The sequence below is a fragment of the Xenopus laevis genome, chromosome 2L (assembly GCF_017654675.1).
Source record: "Xenopus laevis strain J_2021 chromosome 2L, Xenopus_laevis_v10.1, whole genome shotgun sequence".
NCBI classification, from domain to species: domain Eukaryota; kingdom Metazoa; phylum Chordata; class Amphibia; order Anura; family Pipidae; genus Xenopus; species Xenopus laevis.
In genome coordinates this window covers 131,725,898-131,740,088 of record NC_054373.1, presented here as the reverse complement: position 1 = coordinate 131,740,088, position 14,191 = coordinate 131,725,898, and the positions used below count along the sequence as shown (strand labels likewise).

Sequence of the window (14,191 nt, the reverse complement as noted above, 5' to 3'; positions counted from 1 at the left end):
GAATATATATATATATATATATATATATATAAATATATATATAAATATATATACACATACACACACACATATGTACTGTATATATATATATATATATATATATATATATATATATATATATATATATATATATATATATATATATATATATATATATATATATATATATATATATATATACACACACACACACACACACAATAATCTATTATAAGTAATGTCACACTCATCTCCACTGCTCTTTTTCATTTCTGGTCTGTTAGTATCCCTGGTTAACACAGCACCAATTTTAGGATTTGGTTGAATACTGTATCTTTGGCCGAACCTTAATTCGCATATGTAAATTAGGGAAACAAAGGGGAAAGAGAACTGTGTGAGCAGTTGTTGACTTTCTTGTTGTGTGATGAAAAGTGATTTGTGATTTTTTTTTTTAATTCGGATTGGCCAGGCACTTGGATTCACTCAAATCCAAATCCTACTGAAAAAGACCAAATCTTTGCTGAATCCTGCTGCTCTACATTTCATCAAAATTACTTATGGAGACAAAGAGTATGGGGGAAACATTTCATAGAATTTGGGGGCCCTGGTGCAAGGCTGACCTTCCACCATTGTACAGGCAAATTATGCATAATTTTATCTTTGACCCAGCAGTGTCAATGTTAATTATAGAATAACTTCTAAATTATTTATTTTGTTTCTGCTACGTATTTCAGTGTAACTGTAACACTAAAACTACTGAAATACACATAATTACCTTCATCATAGTAATGGCAATGTAACGGGCTTCCTTCACTATCATTGGTTCATAAGAAGCGTCAAGTTTAGGGGAAGGAAGGCCACCAAAAGTCATATCTGCGCCGGAAGTATTTGCTGTAGATGGGCTACCAGGTATACGGGGAAACTTCTTTACTTGCTCTTGCTGGAGGGAAGTCTTTTTCTGCGATACGGGGACAGCCTTAACTTCAACCTGCCAATGGGAAGGGGAAATGAAAGCAAGAAATCCAATTAAGCTATTATAAACATTTATATTTCATGTATTTTTCTAACAAAAGACTGAAAGCTCTATAAAAAAAAGGTATGGAAAACCCTTATCCAAAAAACCAAAAACAAAATAAGGGAATTCTTGTCCAATAGTTTTTTTAAGCAATGTTTTTTTAAACTCATATATTATATCAAATTATATACTGTATAAAGTGAGGATATTAAATACGGCCCACCCGAGGTTCTAGAAAATGAATACCCTTGAAAATACCTTCATGTTAGGAACATGAACTACATCTCCATACTGATCCTTTGTCTGTACAGTTATGGTAGTGGGCCAGCCACATCTGACATCATCTTTATTAAGGATCAATGAAGTTTTCTGAGGATCGGCATAAGAGTCCGGTTGAAGCCACCTTATAAGATATAAATAATTTTACCAAGTGATTACATAAATCAAGATTACCAAATATTGAGTAAACGAAAGAGGCTTTGCATAAGGATTGTTGAACTGGTTTTGTCACAATAATTGTTTATGTTCCTGCATATTCTGTGCCTGTATCTTCAGTTGCCTGCTATTATCAAATTCCCGTTTTACAAATGGTTAGGTTTAAGTTAAAAACACCTTTTCTTCAGTTCAGGGTAAAAATAAAAACTGGATAAATATATAGGCTGTGCAAAATAAAATATGTTAGCAGAAAATGTAATCTATAAAGCCTGGTGTGAGTGGATGTCTAACATAACAGCCACAACACTACTTCCTGCTTTTCAGCTCTCTAACTCTGAGTTAGTCAGCGACTTGAAGGGGGGCCACATGGGACATAACAGTTCAGTGAGTTTGCAAACGATCCTTAGCATGCAGCTCAGAATCAAAAGCAATAGATATGATCCATGTGGCCCCTTACAAGTCACTGTTTGGTTACTGCCTGGTAACCAATCAGTGGAAACCAAGAGAGCTGCAAAGTAGGAAGTGTGTTCTAGTTATTATGTTAGATATCCAGTCACTTCAGTCTTTATACATTACATTTTTGGCTAACTAGATTAGAATTTTTTTTTATATTTTACACAGCCTATATATTTAGACAGTTTTTATTTCTATACTGAACAATTTCTTTAAAACACCCCAATGCATAAAGAAAGGAAGCATGTTAATGTGGAAATTTGAAGGCGGACAATGCCACAATGACCAGAGGATTAAGTAAAATATGCCCATTTTAGCAATTTAGAAAAATATAATAATTTACTTCACATTGATTAAATTGTTTCTTTAAATAATCACAGCATACTTTGCTATAGAGGAAAAATTATTGGTCTCCACGCTGCTTTAACTTCCAAGCCAATACTCTTTAAGACTATGGCACAAAAACATTTTTACTTAATTATTCAGGATTCATTGAGATCTGGCATAGTGCCGAGAGACTGGCGAATTGCTAATGTGGTGCCTCTATTTAAAAAAGGATCCCGTTCTCAGCCTCAAAACTATAGGCCAGTTAGTCTAACGTCAGTGGTAGGAAAGCTTTTCGAAGGGTTAATAAAGGATAAGATACTGGACTTCATAGCAAATCATAATACTATGAGTTTGTGCCAGCATGGTTTTATGCGTAATAGATCTTGCCAGACTAACTTAATTTCTTTTTACGAGAATGTAAGTAGAGACCTCGATTCTGGGATGGCAGTGGATGTGATTTACTTAGACTTTGCTAAAGCATTTGATACAGTGCCACACAAAAGGTTACTGGTTAAATTAAGGAATGTTGGCCTGGAACATAGTATTTGTACCTGGATAGAGAACTGGCTAAAAGATAGACTACAAAGAGTGGTGGTAAATGGAACATTTTCTAATTGGACCAGTGTTGTTAGTGGAGTACCGCAGGGCTCTGTACTAGGTCCCTTGCTTTTCAACTTGTTTATTAATGACCTGGAGGTGGGCATTGAAAGTACCGTTTCTATTTTTGCAGATGATACTAAATTGTGCAGAACTATAGGTTCCATGCAGGATGCTGCCACTTTGCAGAGTGATTTGTCTAAACTGGAAAACTGGGCAGCAAACTGGAAAATGAGGTTCAATGTTGATAAATGCAAGGTTATGCACTTTGGCAAAAATAATAAAAATGCAAGTTATACACTAAATGGCAGTGTGTTGGGAGTTTCCTTAAATGAGAAGGATCTAGGGGTCTTTGTAGATAACACACTGTCTAATTCTGGGCAGTGTCATTCTGTGGCTACTAAAGCAAATAAAGTTCTGTCTTGCATAAAAAAGGGCATTAACAAGGGATGAAAACATAATTATGCCTCTTTATAGGTCCCTGGTAAGGCCTCATCTGGAGTATGCAGTGCAGTTTTGGACTCCAGTCCTTAAGAGGGATATAAATGAGCTGGAGAGAGTGCAGAGATGTGCGACTAAATTGGTTAGAGGGACGGAAGACTTAAATTATGAGGGTAGACTGTCAAGGTTGGGGTTGTTTTCTCTGGAAAAAAGGCGCTTGCAAGGGGACATGATTATACTTTACAAGTACATTAGAGGACATTATAGACAAATGGCAGGGGACCTTTTTACCCATAAAGTGGATCACCGTACCAGAGGCCACTTCTTCTAGACTAGAAGAAAAGAACTTTCATTTGAAGCAACGTAGGGGTTTCTTCACAGTCAGGACAGTGAGGTTGTGGAATGCACTGCCGGGTGATGTTGTGATGGCTGATTCAGTTAATGCCTTTAAGAATGGCTTGGATGATATTTTTTGGACAGACATAATATCAAAGGCTATTGTGATACTAAGCTCTATAGTTAGTATAGGTATGGGTATATAGAATTTAATTAAAAGTAGGGAGGGGTGTATGTATGGATGCTGGGTTTTCATTTGGAGGGGTTGAACTTGATGGACTTTGTCTTTTTTCAACCCAATTTAACTATGTAATTATGTAACAAAAAGACATTACCTTGCTAAGCGTCCACCACTTGATCCAGGCACGCAGGTTATGAAATCCTCAAGAAACGATTGCTCGTTGCTTTGAATTTGCAGGGGAAGCATTCCTTCCAAGGCCTCCAAAATGGTTGGAGAGTGTGAAAGAGCCAACCCCTTCCCTAAGATGCCAGAATGTGTTTTACACACCTATGGAAAAATGTGTCATAAAGCATTGTTTACAAATATAGCAAAAAGTGCCCTTATCTTGAGAGTGATTAGACGGTTAGGCCAAACTTGCGACTCTTTAAGATATTGATTACACTAGGCAGAATATCAATGGCAATAGGAAGGCATTGGACCGTGGATATGGTCGACTGTAAAGACTCTACACATCTTCCAATGCAAATCGTTAGGATCACCCCAAAAATCTACTTGTTTAGTGAACTGTCCAAAAGACACAGTAGTGTGTGCTTGGCTATTTTATGTATCATTGTTTTCACAAAAATGTAATGTAGCTTCATGTCCTGTGTCAGCTACAGAAATGTAATAAAGGTCATGTTTTGCCCATCTTTATCCCTCTTTCTGCACTTTCCTGTTGATTCTAATTTGAGATAGTGCTGCACCCCACCTGTGATCTTTTTGGTGCTGTAGTGCAAGATGTTTCTCTTGTCTAGCTTTATCCTTGCCAGTATGGAATCTATGCACACATACAAGTCTGCCATAAAATAGCTGGCAGCATTTGGAGGTTTGGTTTGTTAGGGCATAGCCATGGTTGGGGATAATGTTCCTGGGAGACTTTGAAACTGCAGGAAGTCTTCTCTAAAACATTACATACAGTGTTCTAGTTAATCATCAAAACATACGTATGGCTATTTGGTGCAATATGTTACTTTTATTATGGTACTTAATTCTATACATTTACAAATATAGGTATTCTATTTGTTTTTTCTAACAAAACTATACCAGCACAATATACCAGGCTGTTAACCTATGTACTCATTTCACATAAACGCACAACCTGCATAACCGGCACCTCCTTGGTACAATTGCAAAACCACAGATACAGTGTTTCCTTGCTTCATCTTGGGTAAAGGGAAAGGGCTTTCCATAAGACTGCAGTAAAATTTTCAACCAAATGATTTTTTAAATATAATGTATAGCACAACACACTTCACCACTCAACAAAAAGTTATCATATACATTATATTTACTTATAAACCTCTTCATACAATGCAACAAATAGCTTTGAATAAACAGAACTCACCTGCAGTGCTGCCTCTTCAACTATTTCCAGATCTTCCTCCAGTTCATTACCTATGAATATATAGGAAAACCTATGAGTTTTCTCATGCAGAGGATGAGGGGGGAGGGCAGGGGAAAGGGTTATTCCTCTTTTTCCTTTCTTTTGGTGCCTTACATAATCAAAAAAAGATGCAAAGTGATTCTAGTCATATCTAATTGACCCTGGAAGAAATTATTTTAAAGGAGAATTATAATTGTATAATTATAATTGTTCAGCATGAGTTCAATTCATAGAACATGTGCATGTTGTTTTAATTAATTTCCTTAAGTTCAAGTGGTATATTTATCAAAGAGTGAAGTCAGAGATCACCACAGTCCTCTAGAGTGAAATTCCGCCACTCTCCGTTCATTTCGATCGGATTTTTAAGAGAGTCTTTCTTGAGATTTTCAATGGGTGAAAGTTCATCCTTTGATAAATATGCCTTTCAAAATCACACAGAAATGAATGGAGAGTGGCGGAATTTCACTCTAGCAGACTGTGGTAATCTCTCTCTCTCTCTCTCTCTCTCTCTCTATGAATGCTATACTAAAGACAACAATATAGAGACAACAATATTATATAAATATATATTTTAAATTAATAAAAGCTAATTTAGTCCAAGATTTGATTATATCTTCAAGTCCAATATTCATTTCATGCTGTAAAGAACCCACTACTACTCATAGAATAAGCCCCTGAAACTAAGCTACCTTGGTCCAAGTAGTTAGCGAATCTGCATTAAAGGATGAGATATTCTCGTTGGCAAAACAAATTTATTATTATGTTATAAAAATATATTTTTTTCCCCCAATTTAGTGTGTATGCGATCCATTATTTATCAGAATTAACTTCCTTAGCTGAATCACAAGTTTAAAACATTTCTAATGATAAACATAATAAGAATGAACATGTATAGTAATCCGAGAAAATATTCAGTACTGCAAATGTACAAGGTGTGCCTTAACTTACCAACAGGAAGAGCAAGATCTTTCTTCATTAAAGCAGCAGCACATGTCCCCCCTAGATTGGCCAGTTCCTTTTCTAACTGAATGATGCCCTGAAACAAAGCAGCATGTGATGATTTACACTTTGCTATGCAAGACCAAACATGTCATCAAAACTCACGAAGCAGATAAGAAAGAAAAAACTGCAAATTTAAGACTGACTGCTTAAAGTGAACCTCACTTGCAGAAGTGTCAATTTTTTAACTTTAATGTCAATGTATTTATCTGAATATTACATATGGTTATCTTTATGAGGCCTGGAAGCATTTGAATAATTCCAAGTAGTGGCAAGCTCTAAGACATCATTTCCCCTTTAACAGAGCAACTAAGTCAACCCCCATACACCCCCCACCAACAGTAATCCCTTATCTGCATTGAAGGTTCACTGGCATGTTAAATGTGTTTATCCTTAATTAGGAGTCAAAGGCCCTATGTGGTCATTCTGCTCTTTTTTGTTAAACAACTCAAAAGGTAATTAATAGGAAACCAACCTCATCAGACCCTGGGCTGTATTCATAACCAATAGCAAAGCACTTGAAGCCATAGAAGGAGGCCTTTTCATCTTTCACATAATCAGAGGCAGTTTCTAGAGAAAACAGGGCTTCATTTCCTAGAAATAAAAACAAATTGGCGTTAATAGATTATCCGTAGGACATGCCATATTTATTTATATTTAAGAAACAAAGTAATATTTCTATATGAAAATGATTGTAAACAATTTCACAAATACTGTGATGCACTTGTAAACAGTAACAAACCCTGATCCACAAGGAAACCTTTAGACCATGGTAAATATTGCCAATCCTGGAGCCTGAATTAATATTACAAGTATTGAGACACCATAACAGCTATACTTTTTAGTGAGGGTGTATCCATTGGGCCTGATTCATGAAGCTGAAATTTGGGCCATATCTCTGGACAGAACTACTGTAGTTTGGGTATATATTAACACTGCTAATTAAAGGTATAGGTTTTATAGGTATAAAACAATCTTCCATCATCCTCTTTAAGAAATCTGTATTAAAATAATGACATTTTGCACAGACCTGGACTTATTGAAAGTGACAAATGGAGACATATTCTTTCGATATAGACAGAACAATTTAAAATACGTATTGGAAACAGAATTTCTGATGTTGCTTATCTTTTTTAATGTCTATACATTTATTTCATTGTACACAGGGTGGTGACTGAAGAAGAAGTGCTGTCTGCTGGAATTCTATAATATTATAGTATTGTGTGCAGAAGATCATGAAGAAAAATTACACGTATGACTAGGCTGCATTTTTTAACATGCTAACTAGAAACTGCAGAAAAGTGTCAAGAAAACAAATCTTACCTGGTAAAATCAAGACTGCAGTTGGCCACCCAGAGGAGCCTGAAAATTTCTTAATTTCAACCCAAGCATTAAGGCTTTCATGAATAGGAAACTTTGGTCCAAAACCAGATGTGTGAACATTTCTGCCAGGAATCAGGAGACGCAGAACATCCTCAGACTGAGCAGTGCCACATTGTGGGTCAAACTCCACCGATATCCACCGAACACATTCAGGAAATGCTACCTGCAACACAACATAACACATAATACTAGTGCTCCTTTACTTAACTAACTGGCCAGGCTCTTCAATGTATATTCATTGCCCTACCTTAAATTGCATTACACTGGCTGGCTTGTAAGGGTGCTCACTTTCCAGAACTGCATAGTGACTAGAGGTGGTACATGCAGACAGCTGCTCAGGTTGATTTCCAGTAGTGCTGTCAGTAGATTGATTGGGGTTGAAAACAGGAGGTGCATATTTCTGATTCAGAATAGCTACTGATGGAAGCAACTGTTGGACCAAACCAAAGACTTCAACAGCAGTCTAGCAAGAAAAAATATCAACGAAAAATTATTTACACACATATAGATACAAACGCATAATTAAATGACCAAAAATGTTGCAAGCAAGTTAAAAAAGTTTATGACATCCATTGGAATTCTGAATATGTATGCTGAAATGGAAGTTTTAACCCCTTTTTGACATGCACTCAGTTTGGTTAATGTAAAACGGTGCATAAACGATCTGATCATTCAGAAATATATATATATATATATATATATATACTCAAAATTTATTTTATTTATTTATTTTTTAAACACTGACATATTTGCTTTCACAGATTGAAAGGAATCCATGATAGATTGCGTGCTCACTGGGACCTCTACCCCCACTTAGGCTTATAGTGTAATGCAGCAACTCCCTCAGCTTGTTCCATCATAAAATAATGGATTCTGGGACTTGAAGACTCTCTGACTGAAATAGTTGGTGGTGCACAGATTTTCTAGAAAACAGAGGGAATTCAAGTTAAAGAATACATCACTTCACAATGGAAGAAGGTGAAGTGAGAGAAGTTGCATTACACTTTAAACTGGTTAACTGATTCCAGCAAGCACAAAGACTAAAGTCTTTTTTTAGTTATTTTTAGTCTGTAGAGTTATGGATATTTGTGTAAAAAAAAAAAAAACTCAGTCAGTTATGGACCAAGAAGGCCTCTAACCACTTTTCCCCTACAATTTATATAATAAACTATTACAATTAAACACATTAAATAAAATATGGAAGAACAATGAAACAAAATAAACAACATCTATCTATCATTCTATCAATCGATGAGATCACTAATACAATTAGATGAAGGGAACTCTACTTTTAACTGGATAACAGATATACCTAACACAACAAAATCAGAGATCCTGAAACAACATACAAATATAATGAAATTATTCCCGGCAAGTAGATACCAAGAAATGGCTCTCCAAATACTACACAACTCATACCTAACCCCAATCAGGAGACACAAAATGGGAAATCTCTCCTCAGATAACTGCTTAAGATGCTTTTCCCCAAGAGCCGATTTAATTTATAACCTTTGGTCATGTTTAAAATTACAGACTTTTTGGCAAGAGGTAACCACATATGGTGGACAGATGACTGGAAAACCTTTCCAGATGCAAATTGAATGGGCATTATTTAGCAACACCACAAAATATACACAACTATCAAAGCCTGAAAAAAATATGATCGAAGATTAGCGGTGGCAGCTAGAAAAACAATACTACAATGGTTGGCCTCTGACCCACCATCTATATTACTAGTTAAACAAAAATTACACCATTTATTTCATATGGATTGGTTGGAAGCAATTACCAGAAAATAACAACACACTGAAATTCTTTAACACATGGATAACATACAAAACATCGCTCCCAAAACACATTAAAAACCTAACGGTTTACACCTTTAGACAAACAACATGGTATGATGAAGAGAACACCCACTTATAATGGAGTTATCCCAATACTTAGACACATGGCAACAGGAACAAAGAAGACTGGACTATTATATTGTAATTATACTGTATATTGTTGGAAAACTGTCAAAAACATATTCACTTTATTGTTTCAATGTACGGAACTGCATAATGGAAACATACTTTACTATGTGAAAAAGTTAAATAAAAACATGTTTAAAAAAAAAAAATATTTAACAATTAAAAAAGGCAGAGCTCTATTTATATTGGGCATCCTCATATTATCTTCAACAGCAGTATCACCAATGTTCCAACCACCCATTGATAGAAGTAAGCTAAAATAAATGCTGTTACATTTTTGAAAAGATAGGACAGGAGCTACAAGGAATTGAGAACAAAATCATACGGTTTGAGGCAGGTAACACTTGAAATGTAAATGAAATGGCTTAAAAGGCTGCAATATCAGGTATTACAATACAAATACATGCTAGCTTTCAAAGAGCTATGTTTAACATTACAGTGAAAAACCCCTATTCCTTGCAGAACAATAGAAGGGGAAGGCTATGTAAGCCCTGAAGACATGCCAGCTATCTAGTTAGGAATGGCAATTTAAAGTAGGATGCTGATAAATGCATACACAAAAAAAACAAGAACTTTATGTGGATAATATATATATGTACAAGGAATTAGTTTAGCATGTAGATAGACAATGTTTTCTACCTTTGGAATAGCAGCTGCTACAGGTCCAATGTATGCTATCAGCAGAGGTAGCAGCATAGAAAACAAGCTTGAAGAACTAAGCAATTCAGGAATGTCTTCAGCTAATGAAAGGGGAAAAAATACATTTTTAGGACAACTAAAACAGATTTTTAAAATAAAATAGTTAAACGTTTGATTTCTTACTAACAAGTTTGCAAACTTGAAGAATATGCATGCATAATGTAAAGTAGGGCAAATCTCACACAAAATCTTCAAAACTTTTTCTACTGTATGTGTGAAAAATAGCACTACATTTTCTTTTCTGCTTAGCGAGCTCTCTCTGGTGCTCCAGTTCTGGCCATGCAATAGACAATGTCATGTCCTAACCTGAATGACACAGCACTAAAACATTCAGTTGTATGAAGATTTCTTCACAAGTATGTGTGTGTATATATATATATATATATATATATATATATATATATATATATATATATATATATATACACAAACATACATGGTACATAACTGTTCAGTGAGTTTGCAATTGATCCTCAGCATTCAGCTCAGATTCAAAAGCAACAGTTATGACCCACATGCCCCCCCCCCTCAAGTCACTGATTGGTTATTGCCTGGTAACCAATCAGTGGAAACCTAGAGAGCTGCAAAGCAGGAAGTAGTGTTCTGGCTATTATGTTAGACATCCAGTCACTCCAGCCTTTATACATTACATTTCTGCCTAACTTACTATATTAGAAAAAAAAAATTATTTTGCACAGCCTATTTACCCAGTTTTTATTTATATACTGAACAATTCCTTTAATAGACACAGTAATAAATAATGTGTGATTTTAAGGGACTGACTGAGTAGTATGGAAACAATGCACACTGGATTTTGATATTAATAAACTTAGCCTGTACCATTTTTATGCAAATAATAAATCAAGTGTCTCAACAGGATGTGCTTGGAATAAATATCAGACATTTTTGCAGGTTCTGGATCTGGTTGAATACTTTGCATTTAGCAGATTTGAATCCAATCCCTATGGTGAATGTCTTGTAATGACAAGAATATTATTTGCCAGTTATTGTGCAAGTAGGACTGACTTGAGCTCATAGCAGGCTTTTAGTCACAAATGTTTAGCTATCAAATTCCCCGAAACAAGAGAGTTTTAAAGAACTATTTTTATTTTACCGTCAACTGCAAGTGCTCTTTGCAGAAGGTCTTTGGCAGCCCGTGTAACTGCATTAACAACAGCAAGTGCTCTGCTGCAGTTTTTGTCTTCTTCATTTGCTTTACTCAGGAGTTGTGACTGCAGATCTCCATCATACTCACTCCTACGATGTACAAAAGAAATGATCAGTGCTCCTTATGATTTTTATGGTTTATTTTTTAGTTCTAAATGACACTGTTTGCAAATAATTCACTCTACCATTTTTATTCTTGAACCAACAAATGTATTTTTTTTAGCTGTAATATTGGTGTGGATGCAGACATCTCAGTGCACTGTCCCCAATTCTGAGCTTTGAGAAGGAGTCAGCACTTCTTGATGGAACTGCTTTCAGACAGCTATTGTTTCTCCCTTTAAAGGAATTGTTCAGTGTAAAAATAAAAACTGGGTAAATAGATAGGCTGTGCAAAATAAAAAATTTTTCTAATATAGTTAGTTAGCCAAAAATATATTGTATAAAGGCTGGAGTGATTTGACGTATAACATCTCAGTCAGAACACTACTTCCTGCTTTTCAGCTCTCTTGGTTTACACTGACTGGTTACCCTGGCAACCAGGCAGTAATCAGAGACTTGAGGGGGGGCCACATGGGTCATATCTGTTGCTTTTGAAGCTGAATGCTGAGAATCAATTACAAACTCACTGAACAGAAATGTACCATGTGGGCCCCCCTTCAAGTCGCTGACTAACTCAGGGTTATAAAGCTGAAAAGCAGGAAGTTGGATTCTGGCTGTTTTATTAGACATCTGTTCACTCCAGCCTTTATATATTACATTTTTGGCTAACTAACTATATTAGAAACATTTTTTATTTTGCACAGCCTATCTATTTACCCAGTTTTTATTTTCACACTGAACTATTCCTTTAAGATTGCATTTAACCAAGACCCAGGTTGTGGTGCTATTCACATGTCTACCACTAGGTGGAGTGTTATATATACAACCCACCGCAACACCTGTATTTCAATTACAGCAATGGTGGTGCTGGTCATCCACAGACCCAGCTAGGTCCCACAGTATCAGCAATATATGAACAAAGATCCGCACACACTCTATTATTATGCAGTTTCTTTATTTCAATGCCACCGTTATCAACGTTTTTTGGGGGGGGGATGCTGATACGGTGGGACCTAGCTGGGTCTGTGGATGACCAGCACCACCATTACAGTAATTGAAATACAGGTGTTGCGGTGGGTTGTATATATAACACTCCACCTGGTGGTAGACATGTGAATAGCACCTTCAGGTAGCTGCTGTCTGGTTAGCTGCCCATTGTTCTGTTGATAGGCTGCTGGGGAGGGAAAGGAGGGGGTGATATTACCCCAACTTGCAGTGTAGCAGTAAAGAGTGACTGGAGTTTCTCAGAGCACAAGTCACATGACCTGAGGGGACCAGGAAAACTGACAATATGTCTAGCCCCATGCCAAATTTCAAAATGAAAAAAAAATCTGTTTGCTCTTTTAAAAAAGGATTTCAGTGCAGAAGTCTGCTGGAGCAGCAATATTAAGTGATGCATTTTGAAAAAAAACTGTTTTCCTGCAACAGTATCCCTTTAACTGACTATTTACTACTTTAAAAACCTGTTGCCTAGGCAGATTGAAACGTTGTCAGTTTTTATTGTTTTTCACATCATCAGCCCTCCAGCCGTTGCTGCTGTTTCCTAGTGGTACTGTCTTATAATGAGACCTAGACCTCTGGTTGGGGGCCCAATCTAAAGGCTGTGCCCATATTCTATTTTAGATTCTTCTGAAAGCCCAGCTTGAAGGTCAGCAGAAGTGAGATTTGGGGTTATGCAAATTATTTGCTATCCTGAATGTTCTTGGCAGGGTTAGCAGCTAGTTAGGATTATAGCCACAAATGATGTCTTACAAGTAACAAATGTATATGCATCATTAGTTAGTATGCACTATGACAATTCCCTTGCAATTAACAGACACACAATCAATGTAATAGTTTAAAATTTATTACACTAACCTGTAGTATAAAACTTGAGGAATTTGCCCACGGGTTTGATTTGTGCCATTACTGCTTAAACTGCAGGAGCTAAAGGTGAAAGTTACATTATCAGAACACTGGACTGTGGTCATTCCTCCATCACCATTAGCTGTACGGCTCCCATAATTACGCAGACGCACTGCATATTTCATATTCTCCTGCAAACAAAATTGACAGAGTCAAAAGAATAAGCTACATGCATAACCCATGCTAACTTCATTACCCACTGGGACAATTGACAACAGAATACAAAGTACTTTAACTACACAAACCTGGAGACCATTTTTCTAAATAAAGACTACATTTCAAGTGGAGTTGAAAGCAGAACACAGATCAGTAAAATGCTTTGAGAGTTTTTAATTATTTGTATCTAACCAGGCCCAGATTTGTGGTAAGGTCACAAAGGTCTAGTGTAGCATGCTGCCCACTTGCCAGGCTGCACTGGGACTGTGTCAGCTTTCAAATTTTTCTGTCCCCGGTGTGACTCTTGTTTCTTAGGTAGCAAGGTGGAGTTTTTAGTGTGTGCACGGGGTGTGGGGTGGCATTATAGTGTGATCTCAGGTTGAGTTGGCCTAGGGGCACGATTATGATACCCAGCGCTGTATCCAATACACCAGATAATAAGAATTGTATTACCTTTAAAGGTACAGCCTTGTCAAGTCTGATTTCAGCTATATCACTGGGGGAGTCATCAGTAGTGTATGTGCCCTTCATCAGCTCTAAAGATGTCCATCTGTGTGAATGAGCTGCATCCCCAGAGTGGTCACTCTGAAAGCAAAGGAAGAAAAAAAAATCCCAAACACAAG

At 36.4% G+C, this 14,191-nt stretch overlaps 1 protein-coding gene across 14 annotated transcripts in view; it reads right to left on the bottom strand.

The window, feature by feature from the left end:
• The window catches only part of mycbp2.L (MYC binding protein 2, E3 ubiquitin protein ligase L homeolog), a 137,025-nt gene that overhangs the window by 59,533 nt on the left and 63,301 nt on the right, over positions 1 to 14,191 (bottom strand). For all 14 annotated transcript variants that reach the window (XM_041582441.1, XM_041582438.1, XM_018247262.2 and 11 more), the window contains 12 exons: positions 14,022 to 14,153; positions 13,365 to 13,543; positions 11,356 to 11,498; positions 10,182 to 10,282; positions 7,817 to 8,032; positions 7,510 to 7,732; positions 6,662 to 6,780; positions 6,136 to 6,223; positions 5,149 to 5,198; positions 3,919 to 4,091; positions 1,253 to 1,397; positions 755 to 967 (listed from right to left, as the gene is read on the bottom strand). In XM_041582441.1, the coding sequence (XP_041438375.1) occupies positions 755 to 967; positions 1,253 to 1,397; positions 3,919 to 4,091; positions 5,149 to 5,198; positions 6,136 to 6,223; positions 6,662 to 6,780; positions 7,510 to 7,732; positions 7,817 to 8,032; positions 10,182 to 10,282; positions 11,356 to 11,498; positions 13,365 to 13,543; positions 14,022 to 14,153 (1,782 nt within the window). The remainder of the gene's footprint in view (positions 1 to 754; positions 968 to 1,252; positions 1,398 to 3,918; positions 4,092 to 5,148; positions 5,199 to 6,135; positions 6,224 to 6,661; positions 6,781 to 7,509; positions 7,733 to 7,816; positions 8,033 to 10,181; positions 10,283 to 11,355; positions 11,499 to 13,364; positions 13,544 to 14,021; positions 14,154 to 14,191) is intronic.